The sequence below is a fragment of the Cyrtonyx montezumae genome, unplaced genomic scaffold, assembly GCF_038088225.1.
Source record: "Cyrtonyx montezumae isolate F1298 unplaced genomic scaffold, pur_monq_1.0 scaffold_41, whole genome shotgun sequence".
In the NCBI taxonomy this organism is placed as follows: Eukaryota; Metazoa; Chordata; class Aves; order Galliformes; family Odontophoridae; genus Cyrtonyx; species Cyrtonyx montezumae.
Window position 1 is genome coordinate 707,862 of NW_027072047.1, and position 23,905 is coordinate 731,766.

General features: G+C 40.9%; 1 protein-coding gene across 2 annotated transcripts in view; it reads left to right on the forward strand.

Moving 5' to 3' along the window:
* SETBP1 (SET binding protein 1) overlaps positions 1 to 23,905 on the forward strand; it is a 264,102-nt gene that overhangs the window by 42,902 nt on the left and 197,295 nt on the right. The window contains exon 3 of one of the 2 annotated variants that reach the window (XM_065747106.1): positions 7,208 to 7,291. The exons of the other annotated variant lie outside the window; for it this stretch is intronic. Coding sequence (XP_065603178.1) covers positions 7,208 to 7,291 — 84 coding nt within the window. The remainder of the gene's footprint in view (positions 1 to 7,207; positions 7,292 to 23,905) is intronic. 2 annotated transcript variants of the gene reach the window in all.

Consider the following 23,905-nt stretch of genomic DNA (forward strand, 5'->3'; position numbering starts at 1 on the left):
AGTGGGACCCCAGCTTGGTGTGGATGGGATTCAGCTGAGAGCTGTATGCATGCACTTGGCAGGATAAGGGAACCTCTACAAACCAATTAACTCTGGAAATATCAGACCCTGTTGGCAGAATACAGACTGTCCCCGATCGCAGTTGCACTCTTCTCCTGTACAAAGAACTCTTTATATGACGTGAGTTCTGCAGAGATGTTTTAATTCACTGGAGAGTCTGTAGAGAAATTATTATGCATCGCTGACTTGGTGGAGCAGAATTTTGACTTCCAGGTTGGGCATACCTCCAGTGATTAGTTGTAACATGAAACAGAAACACAAACCTGTGATTTATTGGTGAAATATTTAAGATAGATTGTTAAATTATTAAAACAGCAGAGTTTAAAGTGAGCATGCAAGGAAAAAAAAAAGTCATTCAGATAAGAGCTTTGCTTTCTTGACATTTGAAAAACTTGTGTTTGGACTCACTATATATTTGAAAGAAAAATGCTATTTCAGTATGAAGAAAGCACGTTTTAGAATGAAAGATTTCACCCTTATTATCCCTCAATAAAACTTAACCTTGAATCTTTCTGCACCTGATCTCTGCAGACTGTTTCATTGGTAATGCTATAAATTGTTGCAGCCCTCCATGGTTTCCTACCACTCAGCTACCACATCTTTGGGCACATGCCCAAGCTGGCTGCAGTTTTCTTCTTTCTATGAATGTTAATGGAGAGGCTTTTTTTTCTTACTGTTGATAAATCAGGTGGTGACTTCCCCAGGCTTCCTGCCTGGGGTTTGAATATCACTCCATTTTGTCCTAGCTTTTTTTTATATATATATATTTTTTATGGAGTCTTAATACTACATTTCCAACTATTCTGAGTAAAGGGTTTGTTGAAATTGCTAAGTCCTAGGGAACGTATATTGTTGGTTTTGGTTTCAGTTCACCTAAATTTCTCCAGTTTGATGGAGATTACTAGCTCCCACAGTCATATCTATTCTGAGTATAATATCGACATGACACTTTAAAAGCAAAGTTGATTGGACTTTGACACATCTCCAGTGAAAACACATGGGAAATACACATCAAAATCTGTAGACAGCTTTGAAAAATTCAGCTCTTTCTCTTCATTTACTCCCATTTCAGCACAAAAAAAAGAAGCGTTTTTCAAGTCTGACCTCCTAATGCGAGCTCTCCGTCTTAGGCTCTGCAGCTGAGAAGGAGAAAACTTGCAAGGTTTGACTCTTTCAAAGATGTGGCAGCTGAAAAGGAGATAATTAGGACAGGCAAATCCAAACAGCACTTTTGCAAATTGTACTTATCCTTTCCTTTTTTGTGTGTGTGTCTATATTCTACTTCTCCACCTGCCTTCAAAGGCAGGCTGATAAAAAGGATTTGCTTGGCCTTTTTGTTGCTGGTGCCACATGCATGGGGGGAGGGTGCTGTTTGTATGTGGTGCAGCAAGACAGATGCTGCAGGTGAAATTACCCCAGAGGGGGCAATCCCATCCGGAGGGGGAAGCTCATGGGACTGAAGCCCTTCTTTTTTCTGTTTCTGTTTTGCAGGGCTTGGCTCTGATGTTGGACCAGGTCCTTTATGGCTTTAGATGCGCACGAGTGTTTATGGAGTAATCAACTCTTTCGGTAGTAGCAACTGTCATGTAATGCTTCAGTCTTTTGTAGTAGATTGTGTGTGTGAGAGCTGAAAGCATGGCCAGGAGGGAAGGGGGTTTACTTAAATGTGAAATGCAGGGCTTTTTTCCTTGGTAAGAGCCTCGCTGTGTTCCTTTATGCTTTTCAGCTTGAGGCTGAGAGCGAGCATGCGTATGTGCGAGGGCGTGCTCATGTCTTTGCCCATACAGTTGCTCAAGTGGGAAAAAAACACATTTGTGGTTCACACAGGAGGAATTTCTGATGAAGACAACAGTACTAAGCAGAAAGGCACATCCTGATCTCTGGAAAGTGAGGGGCACACTCAGGCACGCATACTCTCTGGGCTTTGCACAATGCAAGCAAAGTGTTGCCCTTTAATGAACGTAACCTATGGCGGCTGGGATGCAGCCGGCCAGACCCCACCATTAATAAACTGGGAACATTCTTCTCCTTTTTAGTCCCTTTCAATGCCAGCCCTGTGGTTTGATCTCCCTTGAATGCTGCTCCCCCTCATTTGGGGCTCCAATTCTGAGAAGATTTGGTGCATTGTTTGAGGTCGCAGGATGTCGGATTGATTTCGAAGCTTTTGTATTGACTCCGGGCTCCTGAATGAAGCTGTCATGTGTGTCTGTGGTTGGCTAGCAGGCTGTCCGGCTGCAAGCTGTGCCTTCCTTTGTTGTTTAGGCCTCATTGAGCTGAGGGAAGAGGCTCATTTCAGGGTGATTTACCACCACCCAAACACCAGCTGTCTGTTGTACTCCTGCTTGCCTCCACCTTGGATTCAGTTCCCCCCTTCTCCTCTCCCACTCTACAGTGTCCCTCTGTGGGCACTTGGGCATGATTTCCTCAAGATTTGTACCCCACCCCAGCACAACAACATAAAAACTATATATAAATACTGATTATGTCGCTCATTTAAATGATTTTTAAGCTCCTTCTGCCCCTCTTTGTTTTATTTTTTTTTTATTCCTAGGGTTCAGTTGTTTTGGTGCTATACAGTTTTTTTTTCTTGGTCAAAAAATGAACTGTGTCTGTAGGAAAAAATACATAATAAAACCACCATGTTCTCCAGTACTTTTTACTTAGTGGACCAAAATAGTGCAAAATGGTAGAGGTTTCAATTAAAAGTATTTGTGAGTCTCAGCATCGTGGCAACAGGTTGAGTTCACCTTTCTTCTGTGGGACACCAGGCAAGGTGGCTTCAGAGGTGCTTTCCTGTGCTGGAAATGGTGGGGTATTTGAGAAGATGGAGCAAGAGTTAGAGAAGAACAGCATCCCCTACCTGCACACTCACTCCTGAGCAGAGTATTGCAAAGCAGGAGAGATGGGGAGAGCATAAAATATTTGAAAGCCAAGGTCAGATATAGCCAGTGGGATCTTCCAAGGAGAAGTGGAATTTGTCCCCAGGGCTAAACCCCAACCTAGGGTTCTATCAGGGAAGCATGAAGCAAAGTAGTGTGTGTGTCTGACCCTGTCTGGTGAAGGGACAGAGGACCTGAGCTTTCAAAGGAGGTGCTGTGCGAGTTAGACGTTGGTGGCTGCTGGCACCCTCTTGCTTTTGTCAGTGTTCATAGCTTTGTTGCTCAGAGGTCTCTGGAAGTGTGAAGGAAAGACTGTGCCAGTGCCTTGGGGGTAATGGCATTGCCAGTATTTTCAATGGCTGCTGCTCAAACACGAGGAAAGCTGATGTGAGTTAAGTAGATCAGCACCTAGAAAGATGTACTGGTGGCTGCATGGCGAGTGGAATGAAGCTGCTGACCCAGACCACCCCTTGTGCAGCTGTCTCTGGCCACAGGCTTGGAAGAACAGGAGGAAGACCCTATCACAGCTTGCATAACCCTGGTGTGTATAAAAACCTACTTTGAGTCACTGCCACCTCTCTGAAGGGTCAGCTTTGGGTATTTGTCTCATAGGCTGAGGAGCCTATGAGCCACTGAATGAAACTGAGTTAATCATCTGGGGACAACAGAATGTCTGTATGGAACTCAGTGTCCAAATTTTGCTTCTCATTTATTGCCCCCCCCCCGCTTCAATGAGACTTCAGAATCCTCTCATGAATCCCAGCCAGCTCTCCCCTAGCACAGAGCCTGGCAGTTCTGCAGAGGCCTGCCAATGCCATGTGCGTCATGTCTGACTCTTCTAAATGGGGCTGGCAGCTCTGAGCATGGTAGCGATGCTGGTGTTTGCCACAGCCTCGGGGGCAGCCCTGGTAGCAGGGATTTGTGTGCACTCTGGATCTGCTGGGGTGAAGCAAATTGTGACTGGCCCTCATTTGACTTCTGGGTGACATGGTTCAGTGTTTCTTGACCACACATTTCTAAAACTAGTGACTGATCACCCGTGAAACTGAGATAATTATGCCTGTTATAATTATCACTATTTCTCTCTTTTTTTTTTTCTCTTTCCTGCAAACTTTGACCAACTGCCAGAGCTTGTGGTGTGATGAAGTTGGAGAACCCAGTGAGACTCACAAGTGGCAGGGATACAACATGTAGAATAATGAGACACTTTTGCTTTCCTATTCTGTTCTCACTAAGGAACCTTCTTTGTCCTTGCCTTGAGAGAGGGAAGACTGGTGATATGTGGGAACCAGCAGAAGTCACAGCAAACTCTTCCACTGGAAATGATTTTACCTACCTGTTTCTAAGCCACTGCATCACATCAAGGGCAAGAAGCATAGGAACACATAATAGCAATACATCTGTGAGTTTTCAAGACCATACTGCTCCTCCCCAAACCTGTTATTAAAAGCCTATGAAACACAGAATGAGGTTCTGTAAATTAAGAGTGAATGTATGTAGCACCATCAAGATAAAGATCTTTTCCTTCCCCTGCAAACATCAGGAATGCAGGACTGCCCTGCTGGATGGAGCAGAGAGGGACAGATTAAGAGGCAACAATCATGGCAGGATAGCCCTGGCGAGGTGTTTTAATTTCTTAACAAACTCCTTGGGCACTACAAACTGTAAAACAACACAGAAATAAACAAACAAAAACTTGCTGACCCTTAGCACCCTGGAGGGCTCTGTTTCAGATTGCTGAATAAAAGCTGAAGTTTCATATGCATGTTTAATATAACACAAGGCACGTGCTGCGGCAAGCATGCTTTCTTCTAATCTGGTTCCAGACAGAAGCATCCAAACAGAAGCCCCTTTCCCTATCCCCACTGAACTGCCTGGTGTATGTGAGGAAACCCCTGAATGACAAGGCCTCCATCTGCTCTTAAACGGAGTTGCGACTGGCTGCAAATGTTGTCCATATGCTTTTTTTTTCTCCTTTGCCTTTCAACTTAGCTGCCTAATGTTAGACACCTATTCCCCCAAACTAAATATCATAAAGATATGTCCATAAAGAAGTTTCCTAAAGTTTTCAAAAGTTCATAAAGAGCTTTCCTAAAAAGGTGAAGGTAGTAGCTAGTTGAGGTGGTGCCCATTAAGAGAGGTACATCAGCAGTTGGAGAAGGAAGGAGATGAAATTATTCAACTGGTGTACTGTTTCTCTCTACTTTTTTAAAGGAATGGAATAGCCTCTGAATTTTTGCACTATTCAGGAAAAAAAAATGCAATCAAGTTTTGGGTTAATATCTTCCCTCTGTTCTTGATTGTCCAAGTGATTATGATTCCACATCATTTCTGTGATACTTCCTGCCTTACAGAAGAACACTGACATAGCTTATTATGAGGTTGTTCATCCAAGACTGTATTCTAGAGAACCAGAGAAGGAACTAAAAATAGAAGTTTTTCTTTGCTTTGTGGTGTTTAAAGTGTTGTAGCTTGTTATAATGACTTTTTGAGAGCGCTGAAATAAGGTGAACAACTGCAGGTGATGTACAGATCAGGTTGCCTGAACATAGGTGTATTACTGCTATAGACATCCTGAGTTGTCTTAACCACCTGTTAGGAAAGACAGGTTATCTCCTAGGCCTTCTTGTATCTCTAGCTTGCCTTATGTACTTCTGGTGTCTAGAAGGGCTCCTTTGCTTAGGAATATGGTCATCTCCCTGTTCTTCGTGCTCTCATTTCCAACATAATAACATAATGCAATTAGTTTACTGTTTACTTTAATCATTTCTTTCCGAGGAATACTTTTTGAATTTAAGATACTACCGATTATTGAAGTTGTCAGTATGACCTTTTCAGTGTCCCCTGTTCCAGTGTCTCTTTCGAAGAGAGAAGGTGGAAGGATAATTTTTGCACATTATTGGGTCTTTCTGAGACTGGTGAGATGCTGGGGTCACCAAGCAAGACCTTAGCACACCTGGCAGCTTGAAAGCTCTCCCAAGGTGACCTGAAGTTTATTCGCCTGTTTGTAATTCTTGCCACCAAGGGTCAGCTCTCTGCTGTGCCCTGACAGTGAGCAATGGCTGCAATTCCTTTTAATCATGCCCTTTCTCTTCCTCGTCATTTAGTGAAGAGCACTTCCACTTGGCTAAACTCATCAGCTGCTCTAATGTTGTGGTATTCCTTTCAAATAAATATTTCCAGATGAAATCTTATAATTCTCCTTGGCTACATATGAGCAGATTTTCCCTCACGTGCCTAGCCGATGCTGACAAGTATTTGTTTTCCAGACATTGAAATTTTTTTTAGAAAAAAAAAAAAAAGGTCAAAGAGTGAGTCTATGAGAAAACATGTAAATATTATGTGTTCGTAGGATATCAATTGTGTTTTTGTTTAAAATTAATCAGCATTGTGACCAAACCTAGAATCCCAGCCCCCTTCCGACATGGGGATTATGAAGATTGGGAGTTTACCAAGTTATTAGGAGCTTGAAAAAAACTTCCATGAAGAACAGAAATGATTCAAATGATCCCTAGAAAAGAATGAGGTTAACATGGGGATGTTGTAGCTTAGTCAGCCTGATGGGTTGTCAGTGAAAAGCATTTGGCTGAACTCAGCAATCTGTAGGCAAAGGGAAGGTGAGGAAGTTGTTCCTCTGGAGATCTCCATTGGACCCAGTGCGCTACTGCTGTTGCAAAGGTAGAGTAGTGCGCTGTGGTGTTGGGTAAGGTTGGTCTGTTGAATTCCTGGCAAGGATTTGTTATTAGTGATATGGACCAGCTGTCCAAATATGGGTAAGTTATGCCTGTAGGCCTGTATTCTGAAGAATCTAGTAATGCTAAATTCAAATTAGCACTAATTTGGCATGATGAATATGAGTGCTGACATAGGAGCTTTACCTCAAGTCACTCCTGGTGGTTGTGCTCCAAGATGATGATGGATTTGTTCCTGTTCATGTATGTGTATGAAAAACATTGGGTTGAAATAGCACTGGGTTGATATAACCTGGTTTTTGATTTGTTCATCTACTCACAGTAATTTTTCCATGTACTGAGGCTTTCCTTTTGCCCCTGTGTGACTTCACTTATGAGGTAATGATGGTCCCTGGAGAGGTCGTCTTAGCATCTTGGGAGCTACTTCTTTATGGAAGAGCATCTCAAAGCAATGAAGGATGAGTCCACAAGTCCCCCTAACAGCCTATCTTTCCCTGTCTCTGGTCACAAGTACAAACAACTTGGTTTCTGATTGTTCAGATTGTTATGGTGTTTTTCTTGCCTTCTCTCTTGTAGGGAAAAGTCATTGGAGATGCCAAGCTGCTCATGAGCTGTGGCTGCAGAAAAGGGAAAAATACTCAAATGAAAGACACAGATCAGGTCAGTCAATATGTACTTCAACTGGAGAAGAAATAGAAGAATGTGTTAATGTTTGATCGATTTTAACTGTGCTGTTACATAGCAGGGTTTCTGGACGCAAATAGAGCCTTTATCATGGACAGCAATGATACTACATTAATGTTTTTGCATTTGTTATTTGTAGAAGATACTTTCAAGCAAGATCAGGGATATATTGCACTAAGAGTTGTTAATGCCCTAGCCGGACTTACTCACATCTGGTTTATTTACTCATGAATTTTGTTTCTTTTTAATAATCCACTCCAGGCAATACTTTTTATAAAGACTATCACACTTCCTTGCTGGCTAAATGCACGCAACCTTTATTCTCTTAACCATAGCTGCCTGGATGTGCAGTCATTACAAAGAAATGTGCCATTTGCTTCATGCTTTTTTTCTTAAGTGATACCATCAGAAGAACATTCCTTATTGAGGTTAGTCATGATAGACATGTGAAAACTTGTTCACAACTGAAAACTGGTGGCCAGGTTTCAATATCCATTACTCAGAATGAATGGCCCCTTTATTCTAAAATTGGTCAAATTGACGTCAGTGGGACTACTTGTAGGATCCAGCAACTTCAGGCAAGGAGGACTGTGCTCTGAATGGCAGTCAGAAGATGGTCTATTGCTACCATTTTGCACTTATTTTGACTAGCTGAGTTTGTCCCTGCAGAAATTTTTGGTTGATTTTGCCTTCTGTCTTTCCAACCAAAGAGATGTCTGGATCTAAAGATCATATGTCCAAAGATGAAATGGAATTTGGCTTGAACAGAAACGTTTTATAGATGGTGGGTTATTCAGTACTCACCGCAGTAGAGAGAAGCTGTTGATCTGAAATATCAAATAACTGGCTGATTGCTCTCTAGTGCAGCTTGTGAAGACCTATGTTCAGGTGTACATCTGAAGCAGATTCAGTGCGCAGAAAAGGTCTGGGAGCTACAGAAGAACTGTTTGTGGGAGAAGGGTTGAGTTCTCAAGAGGATAAATTACTTTCATTTTCAACATACCCATTCATCATCCTAATAAATAACAATATTTTAGAGCTTTACAGAGAAAATCTGAGAACTGATCTGTCTGTGCTGTGGTGGGCTGTGTTGGGAGGTATATCATTCACACTTACAAATGCTTTGTAGGATTAAGTCTGTTTTTTCTAATATTCTTAAATAAAAAAATAATTGTCCTGCACTGTACTGTCAGTCTGTGACTGGGACAAGGGTTTTCATGACTTCTATTTGAAGAATAACTTCCCATTCTCTCAAATACAAGCTTAATTTTCTCATGTTGAAGTTCTATCACATCAAGAGAAAATATAAATGAAATGCTTTTTAGTGAATTTTAGCCTTGGATTTTGATGTACACAAGAGGCTCTTGATTTACAAGTATGGAGCAGGGTCCAAAGACCTCTTGCGGTGGAGATTAAAAATGGAGAGGGAATATCTTGATTACAGGGGAGAGGTTCACAAAATACCAACTCTAACAAACTCTGTGTGTTGGACCTAAAACTAACAGATCATGATACTTTAGAAATAAAGAGTGCAATAGTTCTTGTAAGGATGAAAGCAACCTCAGTCTCTTAAATGAGACAACAATAAATTAGTCCTTACCTAATTTATGAAACCAAATTTTTGGTGTCTAGTGCTGCGTTGAGCGCCTCAGGATTTCTTTCCTTTTATTTCTACCTTTTTTCTTTCTTTATCAGCATCAACTTTTGGGTGAGCACTTGATTCAATCTGGAAAGTGCATCTGTTGTGCCACTGTCAGGATGCTGTCAGGATATCAGGGGACAGAAGGTAGATAGGGAAGAAGTTCATTCAGGAGAGTGGGTGGCAGTATGGAACAATTGTCTGTTAATGCAGAACCTCAAGTCAGCTTATAAATTATCTCCTGGGCCTTGAAAGTAAAAACAGACTTCTATGGTGACATCGGCTGGGAAAGGCAAACACTTGCCGACAATTCTAGGCTAATCCTCCAGGACACTAATTGCCAAAAAAACAAGGAAGCATTATTTTAGGAACAGCTTGTTTCACTTTGTGAAGGGGAAAAACACTGCATTGGATTGAGTATTGTTTGCTGAAGTCTTTTCCTCCCTGCCCCCAGTCTCAGATTTTAAAGATGTACCTTCATTATTGATGCTGGGGGCTTTTCTTTTCTTTTTCTCTTTCTCTCTCTCTTTTTTTTTTCCTTTGCATTTTCTATTAAGGCCATTGTAACTGTGAAAATGAAAATGCAATTTGTTTTCATCTGCTTGCATGTGAGCAAATATAGCTATATGTTTTTAATATCATAATCTACATAGAGATCTAGGACACTTACATTCTGGCAGAATTTTTGCAGAAAAACAAAAAAAAAAAACACCAATAATGCTTAAAATATATATGCATGTTTCATAATTTGGATACTTGTGAAATGTCACAAACATGCTACCCCACCATTGAAAATCTCCAGACTGACCTAGATGTGACACCGCTACTGAGGATTTAATGTACTGGTATTTCTCCAATATGTCTGTGGAAGGCAGGACACCTTTACCTCCTCAACCTGAACTCTGCTTTCCTGGGTCTGACATCCAAAGGTCTCTGTCTCTGTGGAGTTTTCCATGATGCATATCATCACCGGATTAATCCTGACCCTCTGTTGAGTGCAGAGGTCTAAACAGACTGTCATGGGGATGAGACTTTATAACAGTCACAAAGAGACCAGCTTTCATGTTAAATTTTCACAAGAGCAGGAGAGGGACCCGTGGTCTATATTTGATGGCCTCCCAGACTAAATCAAACCTACATGCTGAGTGGAAAGGATAAGCAGTGCAAGTTAATTCACACAAAGCCTTTGATTATTTCCAAGGAAATACAGGTAGGTACACTTGCCATCCCCCATCTTCTTTCTGTGCCATGGATGGTCTAGAAGCTTTGGGTTGGTAGAGTGGGTTGACTGAAAGTAGCCTCAAAATAGAGTCATTTCTTGGCAGTAAAGCCTCGGAGTCCCTGGCTGCCGCCGTCAACATTTCTAGTTGTTTGTGTGCTTTGTGGGAGTGAAACTCATCTGTGTTTCAAGGCCAAGACTAAATCTCTGCACCACAAACATCCTACAGTAATTGTAAGGTTCATATAAGCTCTTCAGGGTGAATATTAGTTAACCAGTAATTTATGCCTCTCTATAAATTATTATACTATTGCTTATTATTTGAGGATCGATATTGCACAAGAATGGCAATCCCAGGTTAGAGTTTCCTTGTGCTAAATGTTATATTAACATAAAGCAAGAAAAATGGTTCCTGTTGAGTGATTTCAGCTGTTTCATACATTCTGAGTAAGAAAAACGTCATCTAAAAACAGGGGAAAATTGTGTGGGTTGACAAATAGCATGTGTATTAAGAATATGCATAAGGTTGAGAACCAGAAGTAGCAAAGAGCTCCTCACTCTCCATAAATACAGCTCTGCCTGTGGGGTTTCGATTTGTTTTTCTCTGCTTCACCCAAAAGGTAGTCTGCTCATCTTAACTCTTAGCCTTTGATTTTTTATTTTATTTTCATCTTTCCTGGTGGCTCATGTGAGTTCAAGTGTTACTCAAAACTCAGGTCCTCCATGTCCTTCCATGCATTTATTTTCAGTTTTAATACAACAAATGTATGCCTCCTCTGGAAAAGGTATCCATGCTGCGAAGTAATTATTTAGTGAATGGTAGATCCAGTTCATGTTGGCAAGGATCAGATTAATCATTATTAATCATGACCTCTCTGACAGTAACCTCATCCCTTGCCAGAGTGCAGTTCTTTATTAAGAAGTAATAGCTATTAAGGGATGGTTGAGCTACTGCTCTCATTGCACCAGCACAGGGCTGAGGACTTCTGACAGGAGGCAGAGGAACTCGGTTCAAGATCAAAAATAGACACATGTGGTCCACATTCCAGAAATGAAATAGACAGTTTCCCCTGTGGGCTTCTTCAGCCTTGTCTAAGTGTCCTCTCTACTGCAAAGCCTTCTAAGAGTTTGTTTCCTTCCAAAGGTTGAATTTATGGATGACATAATCTGGTGTGTTTTTTAATTATTTTTATTTTGCTTTGATGATTTATTTTAATTTGGGTAGATCCTAGTGCTACCCAATGTACGTGGAGGCCTGAACCTTACAGTTTATTACGTTAAGATTTTAACATGTAATGTAGTGGCTGCAGCAGCTTTCGGCAGCTGATTAGTGTAGAGATAGCCTTATCTCAACGGGGCTCTGATTATCCCAAGCAGACCCCCAAATCCTCAATATTTTCAAGGGCTTTTGGATTCTTTGAAGAAACATCACACTGTAGAAGGTGAAGAGTGTAGCAAAGTTTACTTTGTGATCAAAAATGTGAAGACTTCTGCTTCTCTCTCCAGGTCACTGGAATATGGATTGCAGGTCTATATGTAGAGAGAGTATGTATGTAGATGTTCATACACATGTATGTATATAGATATGTGCATATACCTTCATACTGATTTTGAAAATGAAGTTCTTCTAACAGTAGACAGTCATTCAACTTCTATTTACTCTGTGTTTCCTAGGCACTACAAATTATATTTAATGATGTAAAGCACTGCTATCAATAGATGTCATCATAATTTCAGCAAAAAAATGTAATGGTTGAGATAGTGTTTTGAAATTAATCATCTTCCCAATTTCCTATTCCCCAAAATTTACCTTATTTTTTAAAATCAGGCAAAATTCTTTAGAAGAGAGGAAAAGAAGTAACATTTTTTATCTTTCTGTCTCTTTGATACCTGGAGGGTAGCAGTGGTGACTTGGAGCAAATCTGCCATATTCTTTTGGTCTCTGCCAAAGCTGTTCTGGAGTAACATTGTTTAATGGCTGGAGGAATTTACTGAAAAGTAAAAATAACAGCAGTGATGGAGAGTCCAGTATAAATTACCGAATAAAACAAAACAAAATTTTAAGTGCTAGGGGATACTGGTAATTTTCCACCTTAAAAAAAAAAAAAAAAAAAAAAAAAACCAACAACACGGGTTGATTAATGGAAGGAGAGTAGGGTAAAAAGTATAAAAAGTATACAAATAAACCCACTTCTTAAAATAGCTGACTGGCCTGACCTGAACTGTGTTGGAGCTAAGTTCCTTTGGCAGTAGGTGCTGTAATGTCTGTTGAGGGCATAGTAGAGGGCTGAGACCAGATTTTGGGGAATCTGCCTTTGCTTCATCTGCCTTGCATTCTTCCACTTGTCAGCGAGAAATGCACTGAAGCATGAAATGAGGGAGTGCAAAGGCTTCTGCAGCTACACTCCATCTGAGCAAGTCTGGATAACACCCCCATGTTTAATGTTTCTCGCTGCTGAAAGAAATCAGACCAATAAAAATAAACTAAAGCATTGGCTAACTGTTGGAAATACACGGGTGGAAGAAAGCAGAAGGAGAGAACGGAGGAGTGAAAATACTCCTGCATCTGCTGTCTGTAACAGAGATTTAATCTCAGCGTGAAAAATTATTGGACTTTGTATGGGTTATAAAGTGATAAAACAAGAATTAAAATACAAAGAGAGGATATGAATTGTCTGAGGCTCTCCAGCAGTAAAGTACCCTTAAACGTACTTCATTCATTGAATGAAACAAATTAGGTGATCACTTAAGGAATATAGGATGATAGGGAACTTCTGAGATCATCCAGTCCCTTGAGATCTTGAAGAAGAAATTTATGTGTAAAAGTACTGATAAACACATCCCAATTGGCACTGGTACATACTAAAAGCAATTCTTGTAGTTCTGTCATTACCCTCATCCCACCATATGTCTTTTACTTTCCAAAACACTCATTCACATAATTACTGTATCTTGTTCCTGGTACCACATTAGGTGGTTTTTCTTTCACCCCTAGTGATATGAATGTTGGTCTCAGCAAGGTGGAAAGACTGCTTTTCCATTCAGCTTTCACAATTTTCTAGACACTGTCAGTGATGTAACAGGAAACTGTTTCACGTGATGAACCAAAATATAGTAGAAAATTCAAATGGATTATTTTTATTACTTTTATGACTTCAAATCTCTCACTCTCAGTAGTATCTGCTTGGGAATAACAGGTATTTGAATGAGACTCTCCAGCTACCATTTCTCTAGACATCCCCAATTTCCAGAGCAGTTGCCATTTAGAGATTGCTGAATTTAGTACTTAGCACCTGTGTTCCTGGTGGCTGGGGAAGTTTTCTTGTTTCATAAATCCATTATGTGAACTGGAATTAGTTGATAAATGGAAGTTGGATGGATAGGTCCTTATTCTTCAGATTTATGTAAGTTTTGGAGGGATGGTGTTATAAAATACTTCCCAATACTGAACTTCCAAACAAAAGAAGTTGAGACTGTAAATGTCCTTTTCAAGTTCAGCTGTAATAGCCCTGGGTTGAAGCAGGTTACACCTCTCTTTGTACAATGCCATTGGCAAGCTGACATTTCTAAATGACCTTTTATAATTACCTATTTCCTTTTCTCACTCATTTTATGAATAGTCTTGTACTCAGTTCAAGAGTTTCCCACCTCATGGTCTCCTCTTACAGTTCATATCCATTTCAAAATGGGTTTGGCTTCCTGTAAAGTGTAGCACAGTGTAGACTGAAGTTCAAAAGAACCTCTCCTTTCTACAGGAAAGGAGAGGGAAGGACAAAAAAAAAAAAAAAAAGCTCATAGTGCACTTTTACAGGAAAGGATCCAGAAATGGCAACCAGCAAATTGCGTTGTTTTTTTTTCTCCTTCTGAGGCAGTTCTGAATGCATGCTCTAACACAATGTCTTGCCCCTGCTTGAGGTGTAAAACATAGGGCTCTGACCTTTTCCATTAAGTGATGATCCCATGTCATTTTCCCTCCTGAGTTGGAGTATGCAAATTCTTGTGATGAGGTTTTGTTCAGGTTCTAAATCAAGAAATGTATTTTCCAACTTGACCCTGTACCTTCAGTGAGATACGTTATTCTTTACTTCCTGTCCTAAATTGTGGACTGCATTGATGGGTCCTCATTCCACCTAGGAGGTAGTGTTGTTTCACTGATGGTTGAAGGAAAGCTGTACAGTTTTGAAAAGCAATTTGAGAGCCCTCTGAATGAAGTACTTCACACATGAAAAATATTGGTGTTATCAATTGTCATCGTCACCTTCAAATCCTGGAATTTGAAAGGGGTCATTTATACTTGTCAAACTCAAACATGCAGGAGTGTGCTAAAAGAGAACTAAAGGAGCTGAGGAAAATGCTGTTTCATGTCATTTCAGGCTTGCAATCTGAGAGAGAATTAATAACTGTTTTGTTGCCGTCATCGATCCCTCTCTATGCAGACAGAGTGGGAGAGTCAGAAATGAGAAACTGTGCTGTTAAACCTCTCCAAGTGTTCTTAGCTATGCCTCCTGTTAGGAGCTAAAAGGATATACAATCAGGGCACAGAAAACATATAGGTGAATGTGGAAAAGGTATAGGTGAAGATGTGGATGACCATCTTTTCACATTGCACTCTGAAAACACGCTTAGCAGATGCTAACACATGAAGACACCATGGTGGGGTCAGTGCAAGTCAGTCATCTTTTAGCTGACAGATGTCATGTGAGTCCAGATCTCATCGTCTTGGAGGCTCATGCAAACTGAACGGCCTGCTCAGAGCTGCTGGGTGCTGTGAGATGCAAGAAAAATGCAAAAGCTTGGTGTCAGGTGGTAGATAGCAGAAGGAGAGAAGGACCTGTCATGGCTTCGTCTTTGTGCAGAACTTCACACTTGGCATGGGCACAAAATGTTACCCAAGCAGATTTGTGTCAGTTTGCACCCACTTCTTTACTTACATTGTATTGGATTCAGTGTCAAGATGAAACTGAGGTCCTAAATCTCAGCAAGTCAGCTCTCTGGAATCATGCCCAGTATCATAGTTCTGTATTCAGCAAATATTATTTGTTACATTGTTTATTCACAAAAAAGTATGCCCATTTGAGTTACTTTCCTAGCAGCTCAGGAGAGGATTTTCCCAAGTTTCTCATGGGAAGAAGTTTTGCTGTTGAGTTGACTGTGCTGATAGGAATATTTCTTGTATTACTCCTCCTAAAACAGTCTTTCATTGGTTATATACTTAAACTTTTCGTTATATTTCATTTAGTGAGTTTCTTTTCTGAGCATACAATTCTGGATTGGTGACAGAGCACAGCAGCTTAATGTGCACATATAGTTTGGGTTTAGAGCTTGGCTTTCAACATTTTAGCTTGCCTAGGCCAAATTAAATGAAGAGAAATTGTCTTGGGATGCAAATAAAATATATAATATAGTTAATGTATATATCAGTGAATATACCTGTGTGTGTGTGTAATACACATTTACATACGTGTATGTGAATGTATACACACACATATACATAATTTATATATTACAACATAAATATATTTGTATATATAATGTGTATTTTACATATATATGCTATATATATACTAGAGGGAAACAAAAACCTAAAACTAGTGAGATATTTGACCTTGTTTTTGTGAAATACTACCCAAATACATATTGCAAAACTAATTAAAAACATACTGCAAATTATTTTAACATTTTTTGCAAACTTTTTGAGATGCTGAAAATTACAAAATTTGTCAGCACCGCATGAGTATTCTGGATATTTCTTCTGCAATGAATATGTTAATTTATTTTATGAAATAACACAAGCCCAACTTTGTTATCTATATAAAAGCACTTACACATAATAACAAAAAATACATGTCTTCACAGGTACACACGTGTAGGTGGATTGAAAGATAATTATTGGTAATCAATAAATTTTACTTGCCAAGAGGCACAAGTGCACGCAGTGCACAATAGACACAGGTTTCAGTTTGACTGGGGCAGGCACAAGGGTTAGCCATTCACTATGCCCTCCCCTCTATAGCATTCCGTTGTCACCTATGCAGTCCACATGCAAGTTACCATGCTCTGTGTCTCTTGGTTCAGCTTACTCTACAGAAATGCTTCTTCAGTCCATCTGCCATGGCTTCCGACACAGCCAGCCATTATTTTAATTCCTGTAGTACCTCATCTCTCTCTGTAGATCAGGGATAGTAGAGTGAGTATCCTTCATGTTAAAGACAGGAGAGTACCCAGAAATTAGAGTAGTATGAGGCTTGTATAAGATAGGTTAATACTGGCTTGTATCATAGTGTTCCTAATAGCATCTCAACACAGGAAAGTTTTATTCTTATTTTATTATTTATTTATTTAACGATATATCATTATGGTCTAAATGGTCTAGACAAAAATCTGACCTGAATAGTATGTGGGGTATGCTATATGATTTGCAGGAGTTAATCCTCCTGCGAGTGGTCCCAGCCTGGAGAAAGCGTTCACAGCTGGGCTATGAACCCTCAAAACCAGTCAACATAACCTTAACTAACACAACATTACAAAGGTAGTGTAATGGGATTGTTCTGCTATGGCTCATCAACACATTTTAAGTGTCATCAGTTTAGTCTACAACTGGAGGCTGTAATGTGCAAAACCATTTCAAGAACTGTATATTGCATACAGGAATTATCGAATATTAATGGCTTTTCTTTTGTTGGAGAGAAACAAAAGGAGAGGGAAATGAAAAGCCACAGGAAACTATCCTTCTTCTTAAAGTATGTAAGCATTTTTGGAGGAGAGCAGAATCAGTCTGACAGATGAATATTGGTGTAGGTGACCAGGAAATCAGCTCTCATTCACCATTGCTGATCTACTCTACAAACTTAGCTAAGTTATTTCACTTTAATTTTCCCTCTCTGAGTCTTATCTGTTCAAAGAAGTGAGTTATGTGACAGGGGAGTTATTTCAGTCTGTTGTTGTAGTGGCTTAATCTCTACCTGCAATGCAGTGAGCAAACAGGGAAAAGCTGTGAGGGATGAGGCTTCACATTTTGTCATTCCAAAGACAGCCATTGTGAATATTTTAGTAATTGACATCAAGCCCTTTGCAAAAAGCTCAAATGTTATGGAACTGAGAGCAAAGTGTGATTGCTGTACTCCAAAGATGGGGCCAAGAAAGTTGATAAAATTAACTATTGCAACTCAGCAACCTTCTCATTGCATGCTGGGCAGCCTGATGGTTTACTTAACATAGTGTAAAACATATCATGATGAGATTATGTAAGAGTTTCTGTTTTGGTGCAGATAGTTGCGTTGTCTATAGGTGCTATGGACTGAGAATTCAGTAATTTGCCTAAGGCTGTGGAGTATCTGTGTCAACAGGATGACAAGAAAATGCAAGACACTTATGGACTCTGAGCTCCCATGCACTGAAAGATGAGAGCTGCTGTAGGTACCTTTGTAGGGCGCTCCTACGATCTGACTCTATATGAGCTGATTCATGTGTGAAGCTTCCATACCTCCCTCCACTGTTTTAGGAGACGAAGGCTCTGAGTTGAACCACAGCTATATTCATAAGGAAGTCGACTGAAGTCTCTCTCAGCAACCTCCTTAGAGGTCAGCGGTTGTACCTGGAAAACAAGAGAATGAGTTGTGATGAATAACAGCCTGCAAAAGCTTTTATATTCTCTTTTTATCATTATCAAATCATGCTGAAGAGGCTGCAGGGTGACAAAACTCTCAAGCTTCATTTTCGTGAATCTGCTAGGATGAAGACAGGGCATTTCAAAATCAATACTGAAGATTGTATTCCGAAGAGCAAATGGGAGAGTCATTATAAGCTGCTTTGCTTCTCATCTCTAATTCCCCATATTCATAACTTAAGCCCTGTCATTTGGATTTATCCTCTGTGGCCTGCAGTGACACCAGGAAAAGTCCTTCTTTTTAATTCTATGGCAAAAAAAAAAAAAATAATAATAACAACACTGCAGGGTAGGATCATATCCCCACAGAAGTTTTAGGGCTTAAACGTTTCATCAGATTTTGCTGCACTCTCCCCCTCCTGTTTGTCACCCTTCTCTCTCCTCTGCTGTTATACATCAATCATCCTCTTTCCTTGGGGCTAGAATACAAGCAGCGTAATCCCAGAGTGAAAGGCTACCGATACAACCAATCCTGCCTGTGATTATTGCTCTGTTCTGCTAGATGCCATCAGTAGATCTAATGACAAGCTTTTGCTGATTGGCACGTTTCAACTACAGTGAAGAAAGCAATAGGGATGCTAAACTAAGAATCCAGTTTTCTGGTCATTGGGTGACTGGTTGTAACTCTGCTTCTATTTTAGGTGGCTTTGTAAACTTCTCTTGCCTTTATTACTTCTCAGTTTGTGTTATCATGGCACTTACAGCATCGTAAATGCAATTTCTTCAAACAGTAATATTTTTAATTGTGACCTGGAAATGAACCTTCGATCTGACTCAACCAGTTCAGCTGAACTTTTCATAATTCATAAAGGACTGTTATTCAGCTAACTAGTGACTTTGAAATAAGGAAGGCTTCCTATTTTTTTGGAGAATCTACCCCAAGCTGCCTACAGAAAATATTATTTATTTATTTATCTGTGTGTGTGTGCTTGTGTGTGCATGTGTGTTTGGAACTTGAGAGTGTGATTAGAGGAGGAGGTGATGTTACCTCCAGCAAAGTCCCATAATAACATATACAGGAGAAACTGATGAACAACAGTTGACTTCTGGCAAGCCCAGGCAGTGGCAGCTTGTTCCAGCGGCACCATCTCTGTGCTCCTGTATTTACTGAACTGGACTCAAGATCACATGAATTTCTTCTGGCAAGTTTGGGAATGAACTCTGGTGGGAACCCAGTACTTTCTGTCATCTGTTAAGCCCTTATTAAACCCAACCATTACTTTTCCTAACTCCCCTCTGGACTTAGAATTACACTGTACTGAATATTGCACATGTGAGTAAGAGCTTAAGGTCTCACTCACTTGGGTGGTCCCATTAAAAAAGACCAGGTTTGCTGTCTTGGCTGCAGAGCCATTCCAAACATTGCTGCTGTTTTTCTTTCCCCAGAATTTCTCACCTGCATTTTTTTTTCCATGCTTGATCTATTAATATGTGTTTTAACCAGTTAACTTTGGAAACAAAATATTAACTGCACAGGAGGCAGCTATTCTGAAGGTTCATAAAATATGTATCGGAGCTGGGAATATAAAATGCTCCCATTTTGTAGCAGACAAAATGGATAAAGTGCTGAGTGAAAATTGAGAGGGACCCAAGTCAAACCTTCGAAAATCTCTGCCAGTTCCAATGTGCTGTATTTATTTTGACTCAGAGGGCTCAATCCGGTCCAGATGAGGTCATTTGGTTGGGAGCACACTTGTTCATGCAGACCCGGGAGGGAGGGAAGCGTGCAAGATGCCTCGGCCCTGAGGTGTTGAGCTGCCAGGCAGCAGCAGTGGGAGCAGGGCTGGCAGCCCAGCTACGTGTTGATCCTGGCATCAGAGCATAACTTAGGGGTGGAGGTATACTAATGTTTAAGTTCATTTCTTTCAAGACAGGAGGGACTGTGCAGCTTTTGTATCCTCAGCTGTTTGCTGGGTAGGATAAGTGGAGGCTATGCCTTAGGTGCTCCAAGAATTTGGGGGCAGGGGAATATACCTAGGAGGGGTGGCTTGTAGTTACTCTTTCATACGACTCCATGTGGCAGAGAGCCTGTTATTTCATATGCACGTCTTTCAGCTTGCTGTCTTTAACCTTTGCCCTCTCAGCACCTGATACCTGCTCAGCACCATTTTCTTTTCCCCTCCCTCTGCTCCTACCTGTTCCCTCACTCGTCTCATCAAGAAGATTAATAGCTTGGACATTTGTCTCTATGAAATCTCACTTTTCTCTCCTGGAGCTCTATCTTCTTCACTCAATGCTCCATCCCAGCAGGTGGGAAAAGCTTCTTCACCCTCCATGAGAAGCCCCATCCTCGCTAGCCCCTTCGCCTCCCTGCCAGCAGCGTGTTTGCCAACACTTTGCACGAGGAAGCCGCCTCTATAAAAATAAACCGTGTTGAAATCTGAGAGACAGAAAGCACGCCAACCTCACACTTCATTATTGGTAATGGCAACCTATTTGATTTCCATTTGCAAGCAGTAGCCTGCATATGTTCCTCACCATGTAGCCCTTCTCCCTGCCCTGTTTTCTGCACAATTTTCAGGTTCCCTGTGTATGTTGCTTGGTCTGCTTTGTGTTTTATTTGCTCTGAACTGCAGACACCCTGTGCTGAAGGGGGGGGGAGGAGCGGGTTGCCTACTTCACAATTAAAATATGGAAAAAGCCTGTTAAGTCGCTGAGTTAATTGCCTGGTTACTCGCTGCCAACACTAGGTTGCCATCTGCAATGGGCCCGACACTCTCCTCCAACCAGCTTTTCCTCAGTAACATTTTGCTCTTCACAGCCTGTTTTATTGCTGATTTGCACCAGAAACAGAGCTGTATTTCCTTTTCTTACCCTGAAGAGCACTGCCACATGGGCACTGCTTGGGGCCAGCTGGCGGCACAGGCACTGCACTCCTTCACCTTGAATGCTGCCTGGGATGAGTATTTAGGATGAAACTGTGGTTTTCATGTCTCTAATGGGTGGGGGAAGGAAGAAACAACAAAAAGCAATGATGGTGCAAGAAAACAAGCTTTAAATCAGCAAGGTGAGTGCTGCACTGCTGCCTGTGTCTTGTTCCCACTGCAGGATGGGATGTGGCTCTGTCTGGGTCCTGAAAGGTGCTGCGGCCATGGGGCCCAGAGAGGGCTGTAAGAGGGGATACACACATGAGGCCAGAGAGGAGCTGCCTGTATTGACTTTCACTCGATTTACTGGAGCAATTGAGTTTGTCAGGGAAATGCGAGACGGGCTCAATCAGCTGTCACACTGAGACACTCCTGTCACTACTGTCAATAGCTTCGAGTTTCTGATCCTTTCTCAGATTAGCTCTGTGCCAGAACATCAAATGAAAAGCTGTTTGGGGCATGGGAAGGAGAGAAAGTCTAAGCAGTTACCTAGGAATCGGTTTACAGACTTCAAAGTGCTGTCAGGTTTATTCTGATGGCATATAGCACTGCGCATGGAGCAATAATGTGCTCAGAGTGTAATTTAGACTTTCATCTTCAGTCCCAAGTTCACTCGAGACTGTGAAGCAGAAATGGGGGGAAGAATAGAGGCATCTTTCCCAGTGCTCCCAAATGGCGTGCAAATGACCTTCTTCCCCTGGAAGAGCTGCACTTTAACTTGCTAGAATAAGTCTCTTTTCTTATCTTAGCTTTCAGCCAGAAGAACTCTTCTACCTTTGTCGTGGCATTGAAATGAAACTATTTCTTGTGGTGTTGGGGCACAAAAGGAATGCTTTTGACAATAGGACAGGAGGGAAAAGAAAGGGAACATGTTTGTTGTACAGAAATGAGAAAAAGGAGCAGGGGGCTATGTTGTCCAGCCAATCTGAGCAGCTTTCTGGCATTGTTGAGCCTTGAGTGTGTGTTTGTTCTTTTTTGCTTGTTTGTTTGTATTTGTATATTAAGGCAACAGCTCTGTGGACCATTACGATCTTTCAAGACATTTTCCTTGAATATTGGTTGTATCTGGGACAGCCGTTATCAAGAACATTTCATTATAAAGGATGTCACTGTGAATGTCTCTATGGAAAAATAATCAGAAGGTTTTAGAAATGATGATGATGATGATGATAACAACAACAACAACATCAACAACAATAATAATAATAATAAAAACCTCCAGGGATTTAAGGAAGTCTCCTTTCTCTGTTCCAGCTGCAACAGCTTATGGCAAGGTAAAATCACCCATTTACACAGAAGCCAAGAGAGTAATGTTAATCCTATTAGAAAATAATCTACCACCAAAAAATAATAATAAGGGTAGAGAAGGAATCCTTTTGAGACAAATTCGAAGTAATTCCAGGGAGTTACTATTTTCTTCTCAGGGTTGAAATGTTAAATATTTTGCTACCAATACATGAATTATAAAGATTGCTCTTTGCCTTCCACTTTCACAAATAAATTAAGTACAGGAAGAGCTGCATTCTGCCTCGATGCTCATCAGCATTATTGCTGCAGGGTTGTGTCATTTCGAGAATACTCCTTTTTGACCAATGGTGTTTTGGAGTGGGGAGCAGCATCTGTAGAGAGAACTGCCCTATACAGCACTAATGTTGACTTATTTTTTAATTCAATTTTAAGATTTTAGTTTTCTTACCCTTTACCCAGTTCCAGTTTCATGTTGCTTTAAAGCTCCAAGTATTAAATGCTTCACCTTTTCCTCATCCGTTGTCCCAAACATCATACGTTTCCTCCTCCCTGACTGCCCAAAAAAGGGACTGTGTACATGAGTTTTAAAATTCTGTTTTAAAAAGGCAATTCTGTTTGCTACCCTGTGTGGCACAGATGTGAAAGGATTACAGAAAAGCATGGAAAACAACAGAAAGGAAAACAAAAAACAAAAAAGACAACAGTGCATTGTCTTTACAGAGTATTTCTAAGCTACTGCTGGATACATACCTTTCTGTGACCTTTTCCTTAGATTAGAAGCATAGGCAGCCAGTGTGCTTGTATTACACATTCCAGTGTAGAGTCTGACTCACAAGCAAGTTTGGAATGTGTTTGTGTGCACACGTGAGTGTTATCCAAGGGTCTGCAATGCTAGTTTTTGCTCTTTCTCTTCCTTTCATAGTTTCTAAAGGGGGTAGTGATTATTTGTGAGCTTTGTTTATATTCACTGAGTGATGGGAAACCAAATAATTTTTTGTGAATTCAGATATACTTAGGATGTGAGGTGAGATTTTCCAGCCATTTGTGTTTGAAAGCACTCAATGAGTCTGAGTAAAGAGGAAGAAAATGAACATTTTGCTTCTTTCTAGCTGCAAGTGAACTGAAGATTTTCAGCCTGTGGGCCCCTCCAGGACAGTATAGATGCCTATAAAGGGAAAAAATGGGTGAGAAATTAACAACACTGGAGTTGGAAGAAAATAATTAAAGCTATCCTCAGGTTGGATTTGGTCTTTGCTTTACTGAGCCCCTCCAGAGCCTGCTGGCCTTGATAAGAGCCTGATGAAACAGAGCATGCCCACCATCCCCATGACAGGCTTCATGGGAGTGAGGATGGCTCTAATGAAGGCAAGGAGGCACCTCTAATGACTCTTGTTAATTGCCTCCATCCTGGCAGAATGGGACGCAGACAGGGATGCAATCACTCCCTCCGTGCTTGACCTCCCTTGCTTGGGAAGCCAGATGGGCAGATGTTGTCATCAGTGGGGAAACAGGCATGTGTGGCAGCTATGTGTCACCACAGGAAAGGGTTAGTGTCACCAAGCTGAGGCTGGGGACAGCTGGGCAGATGATTTATCTCCCAGTCTAACGATTGTCTTGTCTCTGTCCATCTCTGGGATTCTTGGGGCAGGTACTTCCCTCCTATCGCGTGTTTGTGCAGTGCCTAATTGCAGATGCAAGGGGTAATATAAATAATAAGGTTAAAAGTCGCTCTTCTTGAAGGGAGGTGAAAAGGGAGCGGAAATGGAGCTGCTACTCAGCTTCCTGGCTTTTCCTGCAGTCAAAAAGAGAGTGCAAAGGGTATTGCAGGATATGTCAGAGTATTTAGTCTTGAATGGTTTGCCATCCTGTTTTTATTCCCCTGCAGATATATTTCAAAGAAAGCATTTAGATGGAGATGATGACCTCTGTTATAGCTGAGGTTGCCTGTCTT